This window comes from Phyllostomus hastatus, unplaced genomic scaffold, assembly GCF_019186645.2.
Source record: "Phyllostomus hastatus isolate PE091 unplaced genomic scaffold, TTU_PhHast_1.1 phas_contig_312, whole genome shotgun sequence".
NCBI lineage: Eukaryota > Metazoa > Chordata > Mammalia > Chiroptera > Phyllostomidae > Phyllostomus > Phyllostomus hastatus.
Genome location: NW_025333849.1, coordinates 1,870,618 through 1,893,926, shown reverse-complemented (window position 1 = coordinate 1,893,926; position 23,309 = coordinate 1,870,618). Strand labels below are relative to the sequence as shown.

General features: G+C 35.2%; 1 protein-coding gene across 3 annotated transcripts in view; it reads right to left on the bottom strand.

Moving 5' to 3' along the window:
* The window catches only part of FANCC (FA complementation group C), a 306,859-nt gene that overhangs the window by 80,287 nt on the left and 203,263 nt on the right, over positions 1-23,309 (bottom strand). For all 3 annotated transcript variants that reach the window (XM_045839834.1, XM_045839833.1, XM_045839835.1), the window contains 3 exons: positions 19,523-19,636; positions 18,192-18,256; positions 863-1,027 (listed from right to left, as the gene is read on the bottom strand). In XM_045839834.1, the coding sequence (XP_045695790.1) occupies positions 863-1,027; positions 18,192-18,256; positions 19,523-19,636 (344 nt within the window). The remainder of the gene's footprint in view (positions 1-862; positions 1,028-18,191; positions 18,257-19,522; positions 19,637-23,309) is intronic.

The window sequence follows — 23,309 nt, the reverse complement described above, 5'->3', positions numbered from 1 at the left end:
TTTGATTACTGCTTCAATTCATTAGTTATCAGCCTATTCAGGTTTTCTGATTCTTCCTGATTCAGTTTTGGAAGATTGTACATTTCTATGAATTTATCTATTTCACTCAGGTTGTCCAATTCCTTGGCATATAACTGTTCATAGTATTTTCTTACGATCCCTTATATTTCTGTGATATCTAGTGCCCATCAGTAGATAAGTGGATTAAAAAAAGCTGTGACATATTTACACAATAGAATACTACACAGCAGTAAAAAAAAAGAAACTCTTACCTTTTGTGACAGCATGTATGCACCTAAAGAATATTATTCTAAGTGAAATAAGCCAGGGAGTGAAAGACAAATACCACATGATCTCACTTATATATGGAATCTAAAAATAAACTAATGAAAAAAATAGAAACAGAAGCACAGTTACATGGAACAGACTGACAGCTGTGGAGAGGAGGAAGCAGGGAACTGGATGAAAGAAGGCAAACGAATTAGCTAAAGAACACATATCCATGACTCACGAGCATGGACAATGATGAGGGGATTGATGAGGGGACTGCCTAAGGGAGGGGTGAGGGGATCGATGGAAGTGGGCAAAGGGAGAAAAAGTGGAGACAACTCTAGTAGCATAAACAATAAAATACAATAATAAGTAAAATATTTTCAAAACTTATATTTTAATTTCAAATATGATAAATATTGACAGATATCATCCACATGTTTAAAAAGCTCATTGGGATCCTCAATAATTTTTAAGAGCATAAAGTGTGTAATGAGATGAAAGCATCTGAAAACTGCATTTCCAACATACTGAAATTTTCTAAGAAAAGGAAAAACAAAGTTGGGTGATAGGATAAGTGGGTATCACTTACAGCAAAAAGGCCTCATTCACAGCATCAAAGAACTCAGGCCAGAGCTTTTCCTGAGGTTCAGTTCCATGGTAGGTGAGCAGGGCTTCTATCAGTGGTTCAAAATCCGGCAGAGTAACAAGTGGGACACAAACTCGTGATAGGGACCTTACTCGTTCAGGAGTAATTCTACAGAATAAATAAGAAATAATTTTCCAATATTAGAGCTACATGTAAATAAAGGCATAAAATCTTCATGCTGAAAAGGTTGATGACAGGTCACTTGCTCTGCCCCTCACATAATGAGGACTATCTTAATACCATCTATGAACACTCTTCTTTTACTCAATTCTCTAGAAAGAAACCCTTTGATGGCAGTTCCCATTTTAACATCTTTCATTTTCAGGACTTTGGCATAACTCACTATGGGCACCTCCAACTTGTATTGTACAGACTGTTGAGTCAGCTCTGACTCCTGGCAACCCTATGACTGAGTAATGTCCACAGTGTCTTGTCCTCATATACGCTTAATATGATTTCCTTAAACAGCTGGCGATCACTGCCTGTCAACTTGTATTTAAGGGTAAGGCACTCAAAAGCTAGTGGGAGTTCTGTGTGCATGGGTGGGGCAGGTCGACTGTGATCTTTACCACAAGGCAGCAATTTTTAGACTTGGTTTTTGGTTTCAGAACATTGTTAAACTCTTAAAAATTACTAATACCACCAAAAAGCTTTGTTTCTGAGGTTATAACAATTGATACTTACCATGTTTGAAGTTAAACAGAGACACCAAAAAATATTTAAAAGGCAAAAGATTTATACAATTTTAAGTGAAACCAGAGTATATTAAAAATATTTAATTCATTAAAAACAATAAACCCATTAGACACTAAGATGAAATAAATTTTTTGTTAAATGATAATTATATTTCATAAAACAAAAAAGTATTTAGTGAGAAAAGTGAGGTTCTTTTACCTGTTTGTCTCTTTACTATATGGCCTGTATTTACTTCGGCATTCACTCTGTTGTAATATAGTTTTATTTGAAGTATATAAAAGGAATCTAGCCCCATACCAATATGTAGTTCATTTTTATTTTTTAAAATATATTTTATTGATTATGCTATTACAGTTGTCCTAATTTTACCCCCTTGGCATCCCTCTGCCCACCACCCCTTCCTATCCAGCAATCCCCCCACTGAGTTCATGTCCACAAACAGGTTGTATGTATAAATTCTTTGGCTTCCCCATTTCCTATACTATCCTTAACCTCCCCCTGTCTAGTTTGTACCTACCATTTATACTTCTTAATCCCTCTACCTTTTCCCCCCATTCTCCCCCTTCCCCCTTCCCCCTCCCAGTTGGTAATTGTCCAAATGACATTGGTATCTATGATTCTGTTCCTATTCTGCTTGTTTGCTTAGCTTCTTGTTTTTAGATTCAGTTTTTGATAGTTGTGAATTTGTTGCCATTTTAATGTTCATAATTTTGGTCTTTTTCTTAAATAAGTCCCTTTAACATTTCATGTATAATGGCTTGATGATGATAACTCCTTTAGCTTTACCTTGTCTGGGAAGCACTTTACCTGCCCTTCAATTCTAAATGAGCTGAATAACCTTGGTTGTAGTTCTTTGCTTTTCATCACTTTGAATACCTCTTGCCAGTCTCTTCTTGCCTGTAAAGTTTCTTCTGAAAAATCAGCCAACAGTCTTATGGGAAATCTTTTATAAGTAACTACCTGCTTTTCTCTAGCTGCTTTTAAGATTTTCTCTTTAATTTTAACCTTTGGCATTTTAATTATGATGTGGCTTGGAGTGGGCCTCTTTGGGTCCAACTCATAGGGGACTCGCTGTGCTTCCTGGACTTCTATGTCTATTTCCTTTGCCAAACTAGGGAAGTTTTCTTTCATTTTTTTTCAAGTAAGCTTTCCATTTCTTGTTCTTCTCCCCCTTCTGGCATCCCTATGATTTGGATGTTAGTATGTTTGGAGATGTCCCAGAGACTTCTTATACTATTGCAGTTTTTTAAAATTCTTATTTCTTTCTTATGTTTGAAATCATTGATTTGAATCCCAACTTTCTCCCCTTTACTGTTGTTTCCTGTAGATTTTTCTTTATTTAACTTAGCATAATTTTCCTTTCTTCCTTTATGTTGTTGCTATACTCAAAGAGTTCTTTTAGCATCCTGATCACCAGTGTTTTGAACTCTTCATCTTATATATTGGTTATCTCCATTCTGTTAATTCTTTTTCTGGGGTTTTGTTCTGTTCTTTCATTAGGGCCATGTTTTTTGTTTTTTTTTTTGTCTCCTCAATTTAGCAGACCTCCTGTGTTTGTTTCTGTTTATTACTCGGAGCTGCTTTGACTTCATCTTAGTAGCATAGCCTTCTGTAGAAAAGGCACCTATGAGTTGTGTGGGATTGAGCCTCTGCCAGAGTGGGGCAACCTGCTTTACTGATTTGTGGCTGTGTGGCAGGGGGGCTTGGAGAGGGAATAGTGCCACTGCCTGGCTTCTGGACTTTTGCCCAGCACTGGCCCTGTCTCCAGTTACTTCACCCACTCTCTATATGTGACTGGTGCCCTTCCAGATGTTGCCCTGGTGTTGAATCCCAGAGTGGATGGGTTTGTGTAAGTTCTAAGATCATGAGGGCCCTTTAGGCAGAGTCTCCTGAAACTCTGGAAGTTTCTTCCACCTCCCCAAACTCCACTGGTTTTTATAGCCTGAAGTTATGGGGATTTATCTTCCCAGCGCTGGAATCCTGGGCTATGTGGTCTTGCCTAGGGCTATAATTGCTTGCTCCTAAGGTATCCCTCCCAATTTTTATCCACTACATGTGAATGTGGGACCTCCTGTTCCACTGCTGCCTCTCTGTGCCACATCGGGTCTCTTTGCCTCTCCACCCATCTCTGTGTCTCCCTCCTCCTAGCCATCTGGATGAATGTGGCTCCTTTAAATCCCTGGTTGTCAGACTTCCATACAGTTCTATTTTCTGACAGTTCTGGGTGTTACTTGTTTTGAAGTTTAGTTTTAATTCTGTCTGTGGTTGCGTGAGGAGGTGAAGTGCATCTACCTATACCTCCATCTTGACTGGAAGTCTCCCAATATGTAGTTTAAAAAGGCAGGAATATTTTAACAGCTTCTTCATATAATTTTGCATATTTCCCCTTGGCTTGTACACCGAAACTTCTCAACATTACCCAGCCTGGTTCCTGTGAACCTGTCTAACAGTGCAGGTACAGCTACATGTCATGGGTCAAGGGAGTTAATACTACCTTGATTACAGCTAAAATTACCACAATTTAATGGCCAACTCTTCCCCTGAAAGATGCAAATCTTCAAATAGCTACAGAATTCTAAAATAGTTACATTAGACAGATTCTGTCAGTAAAATTTTTGTCAAGGTGAAGAAGTGGTACTTACTACTCTATCTTCTCTGACATCCCTTTTGATTTCTTCTATAAAAATGGAAAAAAACACAAAAAAGCATTTCTTACTTTCTATTTCTTTGTCATTCTGTACTATATATACCCTAGGAAAACTATTTGTCTCAATCTTTGCTATTCAGCATATCTCCTAGTCAGCCTATTTATTGAATTTTCTTTTCCTGTAAGCACTGTCTTTAAAAAAAGCATTACTATGCCAAGGATTTGATGTTTTTTCTTACTACTTTTAGGACAATTTATTATTCCTTTACAAAAATCCAATTTTTTATCCTAGGGAATGCATTTAATTGATGAATTTGCATCTTCTGTTTGTTACATTTGGATCACTTTTCCTTACAGAGTTGGTTTTCCATGACTTGTTTTGTCTATTTGCTCTTTCTGGAATTTGGGATTCCATGTTAGCCTCTCCATGAATGCTCTGTTTAATGTGACCTATCTCCAGTACCTGGGGGGAGGGTCAAGTAGTGCTGGTTGGAGCTGTCAATAAATTGTATTCTGAGCATAAGAGCACCCCCCTCCAAACACCTGGGAATTGATAGCCATTTGGTGCTTGCTACTTCTCCAAAGTGTCCTCCCTCCTTCTTGTTGGAAACAGAACATCTCTGTTGTCTCGTTTGGGGACAGTGGATAAGGAGGAAAAGTATACAAAGGCCTACTAAGCTGGCTGCAATGACTGTAGTCCAATAACCCATCATCTTGTTGGCCACCAGGTACCCCCCACTCATTTAATCCACCCCCAAAGTAACTTTTATCCTTTGCACTAGTCATCTTTTGCAAGTTTTTATGGACTGTGATTCTTTCTTTTTGAAAGGAAATTTTTTTTTATTGTTGTTCAAGTACAGTTGTCTCCATGGACTATGATACTTTCCATCAAAATTACCCTATCACCTACCACTTTAAGCCTTTCTCATAACTTGTGGGCCATCAAAAGTGGCTCCCCCAACCCCAGCCTGTTTTACAGTATTACATATTTGTTAAAATTCCCTGTCATTTCCAGGATTTGGGAGTATAACATGAATATTAGGACATTCACCTGCTTGGTTCATCACTTGGCTTATTTCCTTACATTTTCATCTCATTCTCTTCTGATTAGATTATGAGTTGCTATTCCTCATAGGTCTTGCAGTTTAGTCTTCAGATTCTTTCCAAGTACTGTACACCAAAACTCCTCAGAGTATGGGTCCTTTAAATCAGCAGCATTAGCACCCTGGGAATGAGCCGAACAAATCTGTTTATTTTTCCAGGGGATTTCTATGCACACTAAAGCTTGGGAAATGCTGTTCTACACTACCTAAGTAGCAGTCCCCAGAAGTAGATATTAATTTCTAGTAATACTCTGAATATTTTAAGGAGATGTGATAGAATTATATTGAAGGTTTATATATTTTATTAATGAATTCCCATCAATTATTGGTTTGGCTGTATTATTTTCTTGATAATAAACAGTAAAGATCTCTTAATTTTTGTCAAATTACACATTAATTCTCTTATGTATGAACAGCTTGTCTTTTCTCCTCAAATATTCACCTTTTCTAAAATTCACTTCTTGCTCTTTACCACTTTCTTATTGTAAATAACTGAGTCTCTTCAACAGCATTTGTCTTCCACAGTGCTCTAACATCTAACTCACTATCAAACTGATTTTAGACCTAAATTATTGTTTCTGAGTCCATCATCTAAGTTGTTACAAAAAGATATGTTGAACTTGAATTGTAAATGAAATTCTGGAATATATGAGTTTACTGGGTGGGCTAGGAGAGAGGGTAAATTATTGTACATGCATGAGTAAGAGATGTAGAGTACTTTATATATATTGAATAGGCTCTAGCAGAATACTTTGCATAAAAGGCTCTGAATGTTTAAGAAACTAAAAAATATGCCTCAGAATTATGTGTACTCAGAATAAATACAGAAGTCTGAAATAAAGAAGCAGGGAGGTAGTATAGTGATCTTGCCCTTCTGCCCTGATTCACTAATCCTCTTCTCTAAATGACTAATAAGTGCAACATTTCTCTTTATCTTAAAAGAAGGAGAGTCCAAAACTATCATTGGTAACTGGGTGGGTGGAAAAGATGACCTTTGGCAACAAGGGCATTTATCAAGCACTGAAGGTTATAGGAGACTGATTATATTTCCCAGTTAGGGTAAAACACATCCAAGATAATTTTCCTGAAAAATTCTACAGTCTTATGTACACTTAGGTAATTCTTGGTTCTACCAAAATGCAGGAACGCCAGATGATAATCTGATTAGCCTTGAAGTGCTCATGGCCCTCATGAATCCCTCTTTTGGTCTGCAGCTTGCCAGAGCATGGAGCTCCAATTTCAAGCAGTTATGCAATACTTTCCAGACTGGATTACACTAAGCACTGGGTCCTGATTGATTGCCAGAGTAGCACTTACAAATGATTTTTGCACAAGAATTCAACTGCAGAAGGCTCAACATTAACCAAATACTGCTGGAAACATCCTTCCCATATGGTTGTACTAAAGCTGCCAAACCATCTGCAGCAAACCATAGAACTGCAGGATAAACTGATGATGTTCAGAGAGTTCAGAATGTTGCTTCTTTTGTATGGTTTGTAGCAAAGAACAAGAGGGAATTTAAACATTCTGTCACTGAATTGTTGATTTTACTTGGTGGTAAGTGAAATTCTATTTAAAACGTGGTGACAAGACTATATATCAGGCTTTTAAAAATAATGCAGAAGGAAACTAAACAATTTTCCTATTTTTTGTTCCTCTGACAATTTATGTATTGAAGTTATAAGATTAATTTCCAAATTTTATACAAAGTTTTTGAATATTTTGAAATAAACTTTAAATAGTTGAGTGGCCAAAAAGCAAAAAAAAAAAAAAATTATGCTTGACTTCTATTAAAAAGAAAGTGAGAAACCCTATCACATTGTTTTTAGGATATTTAAATTTTGGAGGCTCTTGGCTGATTGAACATTTATAGTCATACTTGTGAAGGAATGTAATAATAAAACTCATGTCATAAATAATGGAAATATCTGGAGATTCAGGTATACCAGAAAGTAGTTTGTTCCCTATGCTGCACTCTAATTCAACTTTTTAAATTTTTAAGTCCTAAAAATGTACAGATAACTTTAGGTATGTATTAGGAAAAATTTATATATTAATTGATATATATTTTAATTATTATTATAACTTATAACAGCAACAACTATAATGGCTCCAGTATGTTTGGCAGCTCTTTTGAATATTATCATGGCTGCCATTCTGCTACCTGATTTCATGAAATCAGCTTTTCCATGTTACAAGAGCACACAGCTTGTTGAATTTATATTCCCCAGAGAATTGTGGATTTACAGAATTCTGAGTCTCACAGTTTTTATCCAGGTTCCAGGTTCTCGGCTGGATAGAGAACAGAATTGCTGGCTCTATGTCTTAACAGTAGGACTTTAAAAGCTTATAAAGAGACTCAAAAAATATGTTGGGTATCAAATTGCTTTTTAAATTCAGTCTTCTGATAAGAATAATTGAACCTAATCCAAGAGATTGAATTTCCCTTAAAACTATATATGGGCTCAACACATTCAGAAAAATAAAAGAAATTTATCTTGTTGAATTCTAAAATTATTTTGAAAAAGGCAGAAGATTCTATAATGAACATTGTTCAATACAGCAAATTAGGAATATGTCAGATGTGTCAATGTACAGAGAACATTCTACTAGCACACGTTTCATATTCTTGGTAAATTTGTTAAGAAGTTTAGCAATTACATCACAGTTTTGCTTTGGCTAAGAATGTTCTAAACTATTCACCAGATGAACTGCCACTGTGTCCTTTTTGCCACTGCCAGCAGGTGCCACTGGATGCCCTGCAGCAGGCTTTGCTCTGTCCCACAGAACTTGTCTATGTTGTTTTTGAAAAGTAAATGTCCTTAATGAAGAAACAGTCATGAATTTGCGAATTAACTTGTCCCCCAAAATGGCCCAATTTGGCACAAATCCATGATTTTTAGCTATAAAGAGTTAATTAGCTAATACCTACTATTAGGTTCTCCTAAACTGTGGTCAGTGGAGTTTGGACACCTTTCTGAACTACTGTCTTTTCCTGTCTAAGGCTGAGAATATGCGTATTTTCTTTTCATTTTCAATATTTACTAGGTAACACTCTAGCTTTAAAATGTTTCATTATAAAATACTGATGTACAGAAAAACAGAGAACTACTGTAACATCAACTACAGGGTGGGGCAAAAGTAGGCTTACAGTTGTGAGCATATGAGAGAGTTTATTCTTGTATTACCATTTATTATTGCATTATTTTCCATACAGACAACTGTAAAGCTACTTTTACCCACCTTGTATGCACCCATTACCCAGATTTTACAATTTTAACATCTTGTTAATATTTCTATTTGGCATTTTAAAGAAATAAAATATTTCAATCACAGTTGGAACATCCTTCTCCCATCCCATTTCCTCTTCCATGTTCCAGGAGTTGGCACTCTCCTGCTGCTGGTGTAGGTCCTTTGTTGTAGTTTTAACTCTTTTTACTTTATAATTATGTATTGTTTTGAATGTTTTAAAATGTTGTATAAGCAATGACATATTATGGACATCTTTTTACAACCTCCTTGGTATTCTTTCCATGAGTTCAGGTCTGGCTTTATGCCAGCAAAATTTTGATAACTGTAGCTTTGTACAATGTGGTTTTTTTAAAAGTTTATTTATTTTTAGAGAGAGGGGAAGGGAGGGAGAAAGAGAGGAAGGGAAACATCATGTGTTGTGGAGAGAAACATCGAACAGTCGCCTCTCACACTCCCCCAACTAGGTACCTGGCCGACAACCCAGGTATGTGCCCTGACCAGGAATGGAAGAGATCTTTCAGTTCACAGGCTGGCTGGCACTCAATCCACTGAGCCACACCAGCCAGGGTGCTTTGCAATATTTTTATTTTTTTCCTCCTCCTCCTTATTTTTAATCCTTACCTTTAGATTTTAAAGGGGAGGAGTAATAGGGGAGGAGAGAGAGAGAGAAACTTCGATGTGAAAAACATCTATCAGTTGCTTCCTGTACATGTCCCAACCAGGAATCAAACCTGCAACCTAGGTTGGGCCCCTGACTGGGAATCTAACCCGCAACCTTTTGTTATACAGGACAACTCTTGAACCAACTGAGCAACCTGGCCAGGGCTATAATGCTTTTAAATCAAAAAGTGTAAGCGTAAGCTTTGGTTTTCAAGATTGTTTTGGTTATTTGGATTCTTTGAGGTTCTGTATGAATTTTAGCATGTTTTTTTCCTATTTCTGCAAAAGAAAAATAACGAACATTTTTTCAAACATTAAGTATGAACTTTACGTAGTATGAACATTAAGTATTCCAGTCCATGAACACAAGATTAACTTTTCATTTATTTGTGTCATTTAATTTCTTTCATCAATGTTTCACAGTTTCCAAGTCTTTCATGTCTTTGATTAAGTTTTCCCCTAATTGTTTTGTCCTTTTTGATGCTATTGTAAATGGGACTTTTTAAAATTTTGTTTTTGGATTCCTCATTGTTAGCATATAAAAACACAACTAATTTTTGAATACTGCAACTTTACTGAACTTATTAGTTCAAACAGTTTTTTTATAGAATCTATAGGGTTTCCTACATATAAGATTATGCCACCTACAAATGGAGAAAGTTTTATGTCTTTTTAAAATTTGGATGCCTTTTATTTCTCTGTCTCATCTAATTGCTCTGGCTAAGACTTCCAATACTATGTTCAAAAGAAGTGGTAAGAGGGTAGCCTTGTTTTGTTTCTGGTTTCTGAAGGAAAGCTTTCAGTCTTTTACCACTGAGTACCATATTAGCTTTGGGCTCTTTGCATGAATCAGGTCTTTATTAAGTTGAGGTAGTTTCCTTGTGTGTTCCTAGTTTGCTGAATGTTCTTATCATGAAAGGGTGTTGAATTTTATCAAATAGGGTTTTTTTTTGTATCAATTGGAATTATGTGGTTATTGTCCATCATTCTGTTAACATGGTGCATTACATTGGTTGATTTTTATATGTTGAACCATCCTTGCATGCTAAGAATAAATCCCACTTGGTCATGGTACATAATCTTTTTGTTGAGTTTGGTTTGCTAGTATTTCATTGAGGTCTTTTGCATTAATATCTATCTTTTATTATTTTCTATTGTTTTTCTATTCTCTATTATTTTATTTCTGCTCTAATCTTTACTATTTTATTCCTTCTGTTACCTTTAGGTTTAGTTTGTTATTTTTCTAGTTCTTTGTGTTGTAAATTTAGACTTTTGAGACCTGTCTTCTTTTATAATGAAGGTATTTACTACTTTCCTCTTAGCACTGCTTTTCCTGTACTCTATATTTGGTATAATGCCTTTTTGGCTTTCATTTGTCTTAAGATATTTTCTAATTTCCCTTGTGTTTTCTTCTTTAACCCACACTGATTATTCAAGAATGTGTTGTTTGATTTGCACATATTTGTGGATTTTCCCACTTTCTCCCTATTAGTGATTTTTAGTTTCAGGCTATCATGGTTGGCAAAGATACTTGGTATGATTTTATTCTTAAATTTATTAGGACTGTGATGTGGCCAACCATGTGATCTGTCTGGTAGAATGCTGTGTGTGTGTGCTTGAGAAAAAGGTATATTCTCTTATTATTGGGTAGGGTGTTCTATATATAGCTACAAGGTCTAAATGATCTAAAATAGTTTTCAAGTCTTCTGTACTCTTACTCATCTTTGGTCTGGATGATCCATATATTATATAAAGTGGGTATTTAAATCACCTATGATTATTGTGTTACTTTTTATTTTTCCCTTCAACTCTGTCAGTATTTGCTTCATATATTTTGGTGTTCTGCTTTTAGGTACATATATAATTGCTATATCTTCCTAGTTAAGTCTATCTTTTGTTATTATATAATATCCTTCTTTGTCTTTTATAATAATAGTTTTTGATATAAAGTATATTTGTCAAAGTATGGCCATAGCTGCTCTCTTGTGTTTACCATTTGCATGGAATATATTTTTCAATCCTTTCACTTTTGGCTTATTTTTATACTGACATCTAAAACGAGTCTTATAGATAGGATTTAGTTGTGCCTTGTTTTTTTAAAAAAAAATCCATTCAGCTATAATATGACTTTTGATTAGAGCATTTAATCCACTTACATTTAAAGTAATTACTGATAGAGAAGGACTTAATTACCATTTCAATGTTTTCTGTATGCCTCATAGTTACTATATTTTATGGTGTATAATGTGCACTTTTTTGCCCAAATTTCTAAGGGAAAAATAAGGATGCTCGTTATACATGGGTAGTACTAATTCCGTATCTATATAAATGTTTTTAATTCTTTTATTCATGTTAATGCATTAAAAGTATAACTCTAGAAAGTAGTAATGATAATCACATGCAAAATAATATCCTAGAATATGATAGTTTTGTTTCTAAATATAAATAGATGAAAAATTGAATTAAAATTAAAATGACAGATTTTTTTTCCTTAAGGTTTGGGCCAAAAACCTGGGTGCACATTATACACAGGAGTGTATTATACATGGCAAAATATGGTATTTTGACTCTTTTTTCTCTCTTATTGACTTGCTTTGCGTTTCACTGATTTTTTAATAGTGATACATTTTGATTCTCTTTTCATTGTCCTTTGTGAAACTTCTATAGGTATATTTGTGTTACCATGGAATTAGATAAAACATCTCACCATTATAACAACTACATTAAACTGATAACAACTTCAGCTGCATACAAAGCATTTTATTCATTTATATCTCTTCTCTATGCTGTTACTGACATCAAAATTTCTTGTATCCATTAACACAGTTTTATAGTTACAGTTTTTTTATATTTTTATCACTTAAATTTTATTCCAGAATTAAAAGTAATTTATGCACCAATATTACAGTATTATAGGATTCTGTATTGTAGGATTCTGTATTTGCTTATTTATTTATCTTTATCAGAAGGGTATCTTCCCCTAATCATGCTGACCTGAACCAACCTCTAGTCTCTGGCACTGCCAGTTCTCTGGTGCTGTAAAAAGCAGTTGAGCTCTAACTCTCCATGGTCCCTCGGTGCTGAAAGTGTGGCGGTGTCCTGTCAGTGATCAGAGTCAGGCAAGACAAATACTAGTGCCTCAGGAAGCCCCCACAAAAAGCCAGAACATTGGACACATTCCACTCTTCTCTTTCCTTTCTAAGGGAGAAGGTACAAGGTGGACTTTTCCTCCCAATAAGATGGGCTGGCTTGTAGCTGTAGTTGATATGAAACAGCTTTCTGTCCTGTTTTAATATGGCTATTTTTGACTTTGAGCTTGCCTGGGATATTGTGACTTCTTACTTGGTTTCTGGAGTTATCACTCTGTGGGTGGACGGAATAAGGACTGGTGTTTCCTATTCTGCTATCTTGCTGACATCACTCCTGAAAAAAAATTTTTTTTAAGTTCACTTTCTATGCAGTTTTAATCATTTGATGTAACCTGCTTATCTGTCTATTTTCATACTGGAGTGTTTGCCTCTTTATGATTGATTTGCAGGAAGCATTTCTATATGTGTCCGTTTTATAGGTTGCAGATATATTCCAAGTCTATAGCTGGTGTTTTCCATATGTTAGTAGTCTGTATGTGTATCTGTGTGAGTGTTTTAGTTTGACTTTGTTTATTCTTAGATGAGTTTAAAAAATCATCATTTTGACATATTTTGGGATTTGGCGTAGTTAGGGCATACACACAAACTACCTCCTCTTGATTGTTTTTCAAGCTCCTTTTAATACATTTTTAATTTTATTATTCAAAAGACCCATTATTCAACATTTACCACAAGGCTAAATCAAAATCCTTACCTGACATGTAAATAAATGATTGTAAATGTTTTCTTAAAATTTTTTTTTATCCTTACCCAAGGGCATTTTTGCATTGCTTTTTAGAAAGAAAGGAAGGAGAAAAGAGAGAAAAACATCAATGTGAGAAAGAATCATCAATTGGTTGCCTCCCATAAGTGCCCGGACCAGGGATTGCATGCACCCAGACCTCCGACTGCATGCACTGGAACTGGGGATCTTGGACCTGGGATTGAACCTGCAACCTAGGCATGTGCCCTGACAGGGAATTGAACTGCAACATTTTAGTCATGAGAAAACACTCCAACAAACTGAGCTACACAGGCCAGTCCATCATTCTAAATGCTTTCCATGCATCCTAGGGAATTCATCTTACTATTTTTAGGTATATTTATATACCACAAAATGCATGTATTTGAAATGTATACACCAAAAATTTTTAATAAATTATTGAGTTGGACAACCATCATCATCTATTTTTAGAATATTTCCACTACCTCAAGATGTTTTGTGCTCTTTTGCAGGAAATACTTGTCCCTACCTCTAGCCCCAGGCAATAACTAATCTACTTTCTATATCAATAGGTTTGCCTATTCTGGCCATTTTATAAAAAATGGAGTCATACAATATGTGTTCTTTTATGACTGGCTCCTTTCACTAAGCATGTTTTTGAGGTTCACACATACTGCAAAATGAATCAGTAGCTTCTCCTTTTGTACTAAGGAATAATATTCTATAGTATGGACATACCATATTATGTTTATTCATTCATAAGTTGATGGACATTTGGACTGCTTCCACTTTTTTATATTATGAATAATGCTGGTATAACATTTACATACAAATTTTCATGTTCTTATAAGCCTTTTGTATATTTTTTGGGTGACATGTATTCAATCTTTTGCCAGTTTTTTAACTGAGTTATCTATTATTATTGAGTTCTCTATATATCCTGGGTTTGAGCCCTTTATCAGGTTAATGATAATATTTTCTCAGTCTTTTCATTTTTTTCAGTCTATGACTTGTCTTTTCATTTTTTAAATGGTGGTAACAGGTAATTTTTATTTGTTTATCCATTCACATGTTGATGATCCTTTGAATTTTTTGGTTTTGAACTATTACAAATAAAGTAGCTATGACTATTTATACAGAAATATTTGTGAATACCTATGCTTTCATTTGCCATAAGTAAATGCTCAAGAATGGAATCAATGGGTCATGTACTAAGGTTATGTTTAACTTTATAATAAACTGCCACACAGTTTACAAAAATGGTTATACTATTTCACATTCTCACAGTTATGAAAGATCCAGTAATTCTATATCCTCTCCAATACATGCTATTGTGTTTTAAATTTTAGTCATTTGAGGGAATTTATAGTGATATCACATTTGTTCTTCCTTCAAGTTTAATTTCTTTTATTGTGGTAAAACATACATAATAGTTATTTTAACCATTTGTAAGTGGCACCATTCAGTGGCACTGAATATATTCACAGGCTGTGTATCCATCACCATAATCTATACTCAGAGCTTTTCCTCACCCCCAAAATAAACTAGGTACCCATTAAACATTTACTCCATTCCCTTCAGACACTGATAACCTCTGTTCTGCTTTCTGTCTCTATGAATTTGCCTATCCTTAGTACCTCATATTTGTCCTTCTGTGTCTGGCTTATTTCACTAAGCATGATGTTTTGAAAGATCATCCATGTTCTTTGCATATATAAACATTTTATTTCTTTTTATAGCTAAATAATGTTCTATTGTATTTATATACCATACTTTGTATATCTGTTCATCTCTTGATGGGCACTTGCTTGTTTCTCCCTTTTGGCTACTGTGAACAACACAGTCACAAACTTGGTACACAGATGTGTGAGTCCCTGCTTTCAGTTCTTCTGAATATATATCTAGCAACAGAATTTCTGGGTCTTATGGTAATTCTGTGTTTGACTTTTTGAGGAGCTGCCAAACTTTTTCTATAGTAACTGCACCTTTTTCTATTCCCACCAGCAAAGCACAACTCGCTTCACATTTTCATCAAGAATTGTTAGTTTTCATTTTTGTTTTTTAAATTACAGCTATCCTAGTAGGTGTGATATGGTATCCCACTGTGATTTCGATTTGCATTTTCCTAATAATTAGTGATGATAAATATCTTTTCATATTCTTATTGGTCAGTTGCACAAATTTTTTAAAGAAATGTCTAGTCAAAACTCCTGGATATTTTTAATTTAATTTTTTGTTATTGAGTTTTAGGAGTTCTTTGTATATTCTGGATGTTAGTACCATGTCAGATACATGATTTTCAACGTACTCATAGATTCTCTTTTTGCTTTCCTGATAGTATCCTATGATTCATAGAAGTTCTTAATTCAAATGAAGTCCAATTTACCTAGGTTTTTAAAAACTGTTTGTGTTTTTGATGTCGTATACAGAAAAAATCACTGCCAAATCCAATGTAATGAAGATTTTCTCATGTTTTCACCCAAGAACTGTATAATTTACTTTAAGGATTAGATGGAAAGGATTTCTAAAGTCTGAAAGCAAACACTATTTCCTCTTTTTAATATGTTTTATCGATTATGCCACTACAGTTGTCCCATTTTTTTCTCCCCTTTATTCCCCTCAGCCTGACACCGTTCCCCCCTTCCACCAGCATTCCCCACCTTACTTCACGTCCATGCGTTGTATATATAAGTTCTTTGGCTTCTATGTTTCCTATACTACTCTTAATCTCCCTGTGTCTATTTTCTACCTATAATTTCTGCTTCTTATTCCCTGTGCCTTTCCCCCATTCTCCCCCCTTCTCCTCCCCACTGATAGCCCTCTATGTAATCTCCATTTCTATGACTCTGTCCTGTTCTAGTTGTTTGCTTAGTTTGATTTTCTTTCAGGTTCAATTGTTGATAGTTGTGAGTTTGTTGTCATTTTACTTTAATATTTTTGATCATCTTATTCTTCTTAGATAAGTTCCTTTAACATTTCATATAATAAAGGCTTGGTGATGATGAACTCCTTTAATTTGTTCTTATCTCGGAAGCACTTTATCTGCCCTTCCCTTCTAAATTATAGCTTTGCTAGATAGAGTAATCTTGGAGGTAGGTCCTTGCTTTTCATGACTTGGAATACTTCTTTCCAGCCCCTTCTTGCCTGCAGGTTTCTTTTGAGAAATCAGCTGATAGTCTAACAGGAACTCCTTTGTAAGTAACTCTCTCCTTTTCTCTTGCTGCTTTTAAGATTCTTTCCTTATCTTGAATCTTGGGTAATGTAATGATGATGTGCCTTGGTATGTGCTTCCTTGGGTCCAACTTCTTTAGGACTCCCTGAGCTTCCTGGACTTCCTGAAAGTCTATTTTCTTTGCCAGATTGGGGAAGTTCTCCTTCATTATTTTTTCAAATAAGTTTTCAATTTCTTGCTCTTCCTCTTCTCCTTCTGGCAGCCCTATGATTTGGATGTTGGAACACTTAAAGTTCACTTGGAGGTTCTGAATCCTCTCCTCAGTCTTTTGAAAAGACATTCTTGTTTCTTCATTCTGTTCTAGTTGAATGTTTATTTTCTTCCTTCTGCTCCAAATTGTTGATTTGCAACCTGATTTCCTTCCCTTCACTGTTGGTTCCCTGTATGTTTTTCTTTATTTCACTTTGCATACCCTTCCTTTTTTCTTCTGTTTTTTGACCACACTCAACTATTTCTGTGAGCATCTTGATTACCAGTGTTTTGAATTGTGAGGCTCATAGGTTGGCTATCTCCTCTTTGCTTAGTTCTATTTTTGGAGCTTTGATCTGTTCTTTCATTTGGGCCATATATTTTGTCTTGGTGTACCTGTTATGTTGTGAGGGGTGAAGCCTCAGGTGTTCTCCAGGGTGGGGAAACCCACATCACTGCCTTGTGGCACTGCATGTGGGGGAGGGGTCTGAAAGGGTACAATGCCGCTTGCTCAGCTCTCTGTGACTTTCAGTCACTTCCTGTGCTACCCACAAGCAAATTGGGCCCTTCTGGTGCTGTTTCCCAAATGGGTGGATTTGTGTACATTGTAGGACCCTGTTGGTTTCTTCAAGGAACTCTCCTGTGAGGCTGGGAGTTTCTCCTGCTGCTGCAACACCCATAGGTGTTTTCAGTCAGAGGTTTTGAGGCTTTATTTTCCTGCACTGGAACCCTGGGTTGCATGGTCTGTCTCCCTCCCCAGTAGTTCCTCCCAGTTTATCTGCACATAAATGTGGGACTGCCTACTCTACCAGCTGTGCCTTGCAACCCTTCTTCTCCTCCCCAGCTGCCTGTCTCTACCCCCTGACCAGTCTGAACTAATGTTTCTTCTTTAACTCCTTGGTTGTCAGACTTCTATACAGTTCAATTTTCTAGCAGTTGTGGTTGTTTTTTGTTTTTAAATTTGTTGTTATCCTTCTTTTGGTTGTGTGAGGAGGCAAAATGTATCTACTTATGCCTCCATCTTGGCTGGAAGTAAGAGAGCAAACACTATTTCTGATAGAGCTTTAAATGGTGCCTTGGTCCCCAGATTCTCTTAGTTAATGATTTGTTAAAAATGAAATGCTCACCATTGAAAACAACTTTGAATTCTTCTTTACAATGAAGAAACATTTTACAATGTGATTAACTGCTTATTAATTTGTCTGACTCTATTTGATTTACTTAGTCTAAATTTTGGAATATTGTTTCTTACAATAGGTCATATAGGTCATATGTGCACACCGATCATCTCTTTTTTGTAATATCCCGATTGCCTGTGTTTGTAATGATACACGTACACATGATACTGAGCACTTCTTTCTTTAGTGTTCCCTACTGCATATGTAGGGTTTTTTCCTCAATGGGATCATATGAGACATTGCATGATTTACTGTCCTATGAGAGGTGAGAGAATAGTGATTAAAAGACAAAAGTTTGATAATACCCACCAACTCTCCATGTATTCCATTAAAATAATCTTTCCACATAGGATATAACCATAACTATGAACATGCATTTCATAAGAATTATAAACATTTTCTCTTATAATCAAACTGATACATTTTGAAAGTTGTGAAAAGGGATGTTTAGTTTGACACCTACCGCCTTTGAGTGTTAAATCCATTAACATGATTCTCTCTGAGTTCAGACACTAATGATAAAACCATCTGTAAAACAAAATCAGTTTGCAGGTTAACATACACTGCAAACAGGATTACATCAGTTCTATTTTTCTCAGTGTGACTGGTATTTCTGTTGAGATTCTCCACCCTCCTGTACCAGTCCTCTCCTTCTTTTACTCTGTCAAAGTGAAGAGAAGCAGTGCCAAGTCACATTTACTAATAACTTGGACTTTATGTTTACTGTCTGTTATTCTGAATGCCTTTTCACAGGAATGAACAGACAGATAATTTTGTAAGAATTAAAACCAAATCCATTAACAATAAAACCATGTTAAAGTTATTTTGTTTCTTCCTTTTTAATTTGATCTTCATTTTTAAACATGTTATTCATATGTAAATCTTCCAAAAGACCAGAAAAGTTAATATTAAAAACCTCCTAGAAAAGCTAAGATCAAAATTAAAATTCATGAATTTAGATAAATTTTTTAAAGATTTTATTTATTTATTTTTAGAGAGGGGGAAGGGAAGGAGAAAAAGGGAGAGAAACTCAATGTATGCATCTTGCACACCCCCTACTGGGCTCCTGGCTAGCAACCCAGGCATGTGCCCTGACTGGGAATCGAACTGGCAACCCTTTGGTTTGCAGGGCTGCGCTCAATTCACTGAGCTACACCAGCTACAGTGAATTTAGGTAAAATTTTTTTTAAATATATTTTTTTGATTATGATATTACAGTTGTCCCATTTTCCCCTCTTCACTCCCCTCCACCCTGTACACCCTCTCCCACCCATATCCCCCCCTTTAGTCATGTCCATGTGTCATACTTATAAGTTCTTTAGCTTCTACATTTGAATTTAGGTAAAATTTAAAGCAGAAGAATGCATAGCTTTAATACCATGATGTAAATACATAACAGAATTTACAAGGTTGTTATTTATTAAAAATGTTGCTTTAACAAAAAATTCCTGTCAAGTTATTTTAAATACAAAATTTGTGTAACAATAAAAGGTTGTGTTTATATTTGTTAAGTAAATCTCTCTGCCTAAAAATCTTTGACAGAATAAATAAAATGTGTTAAGAGACAGAAAAGTTGGTTGATTTAGAATAATCTCTCCTGGTTTCCTCCTCCTTTCTCATAATCTTCCCATCTCACATTTCTTCCTTACATGGCCATAAGTCCACCCAACATAAAAAGAGATAAATATAGAAAAGTTAAACATCTCTTCTAGAGAAGGGATATATTTCCATGTATTTTTCTGATGATATATTAACAAATGAAAATTTCAGTACTGATAAATTAAACATACTCACATTTTTGAGCAAACGAGGATAGTAATCTGCAGATGTATACCCAAGACTTTGAGTAAAAAGACCAACTTCTTTTATATCAAATCTGAATGCTGAAAGTGTATGAGATAACAACCCCTAAAAATGTAAACAGAAAAGGAGTTCTTAAAAGTGAATGCAAGTGCCTCTTAGGTTTAATGCTTAGAATTTGGGTCATTTGTAAATGGGATAGTCTCTATGAAATGAGTAATCTTAATTTGTCCAAATACTCAGTTCACTTTGATTCAAGGTATAAAGAAGAAATAAATTAGTATTAAAATTATTACAGTCAAAGTCAGTCAATTTAAGCAAGTATAAACAGTGAAACAAAAAATATATAATGAACAAATAGTACTTTAACCATATTAAGAATGTATTTTTATTGGTTTTAAACTAAGCAAAATATTTTTATTAGAATAGATACAATAATGAAAGGACAGGAACACACATAAATCACCAGAGAAAGGAAAAATTATATGAAAAATAGTGCAGGGAGAACTATTTGAAAAAAATTAGATTCTTACCTTATGTTACTCATCAAAATATACTTGAACATAAATTCAAGAGATCAATGTAAAAATGAAATGAAATAACAAACAAGAAGAAAATAGAAATGCTTTTCACTGTCTACATGGGGAACAACTTGGAAATCAAGGAAGCCAATAATTGTTCTAAATAAAAATAAAACCTTCTGTTTTTCATAAAATAAATACAAACTAGGAAGAATACTGACAACAAATAATACAGATCATATACAGATTAATGTGCAAAATACCAAATGACAAACACTGAACATAAAAAAATGAGTACAAATAACTCGTAAGAAAAAAAATTAATGCCCAAGAAGCACATGAATAAATGTTCACCCTCATAATCAAAAAGGATAAATTTAAACATTAACATACCATTTTTTTCACTTAATAAATAAGATTTTACAGACATGAATACCTAACTAATACTAATCTGAGTCCTCTGAAACAGTGCTCTGTGTGAGCTATGGGAAGGATACACAAGAGCACCCACACATCAGTGCTGCTGTGAGCAGTAAGGCACCCGTAGAGAGTATGAGCAGGCATGACACAGTGCACAGCACACCATCAAGCTTGGACTGCCAGGATGTGTCAGCCCAGAGGTTTGTAACCTGATCAAAGGTGCTTTATAGATTGATAGAGTCCTGACTTATAAAAAGCAACTTGAGAATACATGATAAAGCTTTAAAAGCATTCAGAGCTTTTAATATATCTGCCATACATTTAAGGAAATAAATTGAAATATAGCAATAGGTATTATGCTCAAAGATGTTCATTACAGTGTTATTTCTCATAGTGAGCACTGTCTAGAATCATGTAATGATTAATTTATAGTACTCTCACACAGTGGTTCATTGTCAGACATTAAAATGTTTATGAAAAATTTATAACAACATTATTTTTTGAAGATTTTATTTATTTATTTTTAGAGAGGGAAGGGAGGGAGAAAGAGAGAGAGAAAGAGAAACATCAATGTGCGGTTACTGGGGGCTGTGGCCTGCAATCCAGGTATGTGGCCTGACTGGGAATCGAACCTGTGACACTTTGGTTCGTAGCCCACGCTCAATCCACTGAGCTACGCTATTCAGGGAACACTTTATTTTTTAATTTAAATTATTTTATTGTTGTTCAATTAGAGTTGTCTGCATTTTCTCCCCACCCACCGCCCTCCCTTGCTTCCACCCTCCCCCTTGTTTTTGTCCATGTGTCCTTTATAGTAGTTCTTGAAAACCCTTCTCCTCACTATCCCCTCCCCACTCCCCTCTGGCTATTATTAGATTGTTCTTAATTTCAATTAATCTGGTTATATTTTGTTTGTTTTTCTCTTTTGTCAATTATGTATAAGAGCATTTTAAATGGGTATATTATAATGTTAAGTGAAGAAAGATGTAAAATTTTATACACAGAAATTATCTCATCAATATAAAAATAATCTATACATGGAAATAAAAAATAATGAAAAAATATCACTAAATGTTGATAGTCTCTAGGGTGGTGTTATTATGTGTATGTATGTTTTTTCTTCTTTTCACTTTAATACATTTTCCAGTTTCCTATATGTGTATGTACTTTTATAATAAAGAAAAAATACTTTTTGAAAAAGTGTTGTATTTGGAAATATTTAAGAGTTTTATTTATATATAACTCATATACCATAAAATTCTCCCATTATACCATAAAATTCTCCCCTTTTAAAGTGTACAACCCTGTGGTTTTTGGTATATTCATAGAGAAAAAGTCTTTTACATTTTTTAAAAAGTCCTGCACTATATTTTGTGAGTACATATTTTGAGAAAAATGATTTTGTGTACGGGCATATAAATGTGTGAGTACATACACAATATTGTAGATAGCCGAACCTAGGGAAGTCAAGGATATGCCCCACAAAACCAGGACAACATACACATGCAAGTAATGCCCAGGGCAAATATAACTAATCTGTCCTGGCACTCATTTCAATTTTATCATAAACTATTCCACATATTCAAAAAGATATAAAGTAGCTCTGGCTAGTGTGGCTCAGTGGATTGAGTGCTGGCCTGTGAACTGAAAGGTCACCAGTTCAACTCCCAGTCAAGGCACATGCCTAGGTTGTAGACTGGGTTCCCAGTTGGGGGCATGCGAAAGGCAAACAATTGATGTATCTCTCACACATCAATGTTTCTCTCCCTCTTTCTCCCTCACCTCTAAATATAAATAAATAAAATCTTTAAAAAACCCCAGACAATTTTTAAAAAAGATATTAAAATAAAATGATAAATTGTATCCACCATCAAACTTAATAAAGCATTAGAAACACAGAGGAAGGCCTTTGTGCCATATCTCCCTTTCCTCATCACAATTCTAGAGGAGTCTCTCCCCTGAGGAAAACCCTACTCCAGACCTGGAACACATCCTTTCGTAGAGATTATGGTACTTTCTCTGCATGCTCAGAATTCTTAAAACAGAACTCCAGGCAACATTACTAAGTAATATAGGTTGAAACCTGCTGTCCCTAAATGAGATCACATCTACTGTTTTCAAATGAGAGAAGTTCATAGTAAGTTAACAAAGAAACTTTGAAATATTACTACTCAGAAGATATTTATGATTTTAAAAATTTCCTGCATATATAAATTTCCATGTATAAATGTGATTTACAAAAATAAATCCAATGGAGAGAAAAAAAAACAGAAAATTTACAGAGTTAAAGTGAATTTTAGGTTTAAGATAATTAAAAGGCTCCTTTTATAGAATGGAGAAAAGGTTGGATAGAAGCTTCTTGCATACTTTTTTCCTTCTGGTTAAAAGGTGTCCTTTATGAATATAGAAAGCAAATAGGAGTTGACAATAGCACCAGGAGAGGTAATCTCTCAGTTATCTTCAAACACCAAGTACAGTCTCGTTGAGAGCGAGCAGTGTGGTAAAGTCAGCAAAGCCAGGAGAGGTAATCAACAGCCAGGGGACCATCCTTTGTGGGGCAATGTTTCCTGGAGGATTTGCCTAGTTTACCACAGTAGGAAGCGAATGTGGTGCTCTCAGCAAGCTGTGACTGGGGCCTGACCCCTATGTAGGGTGCAATGCGGATGTTTTGGTAAAGGAAAGACTAGCCAGACCTAGCCAGCCATGTGCCACATCCATGTGTAAGTACCAACACCAACCCAGGCAGAGGGAGGGAGGAGGTTAAGTTTGATTTGGAAACTATGAGGTCAAGGGCTCAGAATCAGGGGCAGTTTGGGTTTTTCATGAAGGAGATCAGTCTG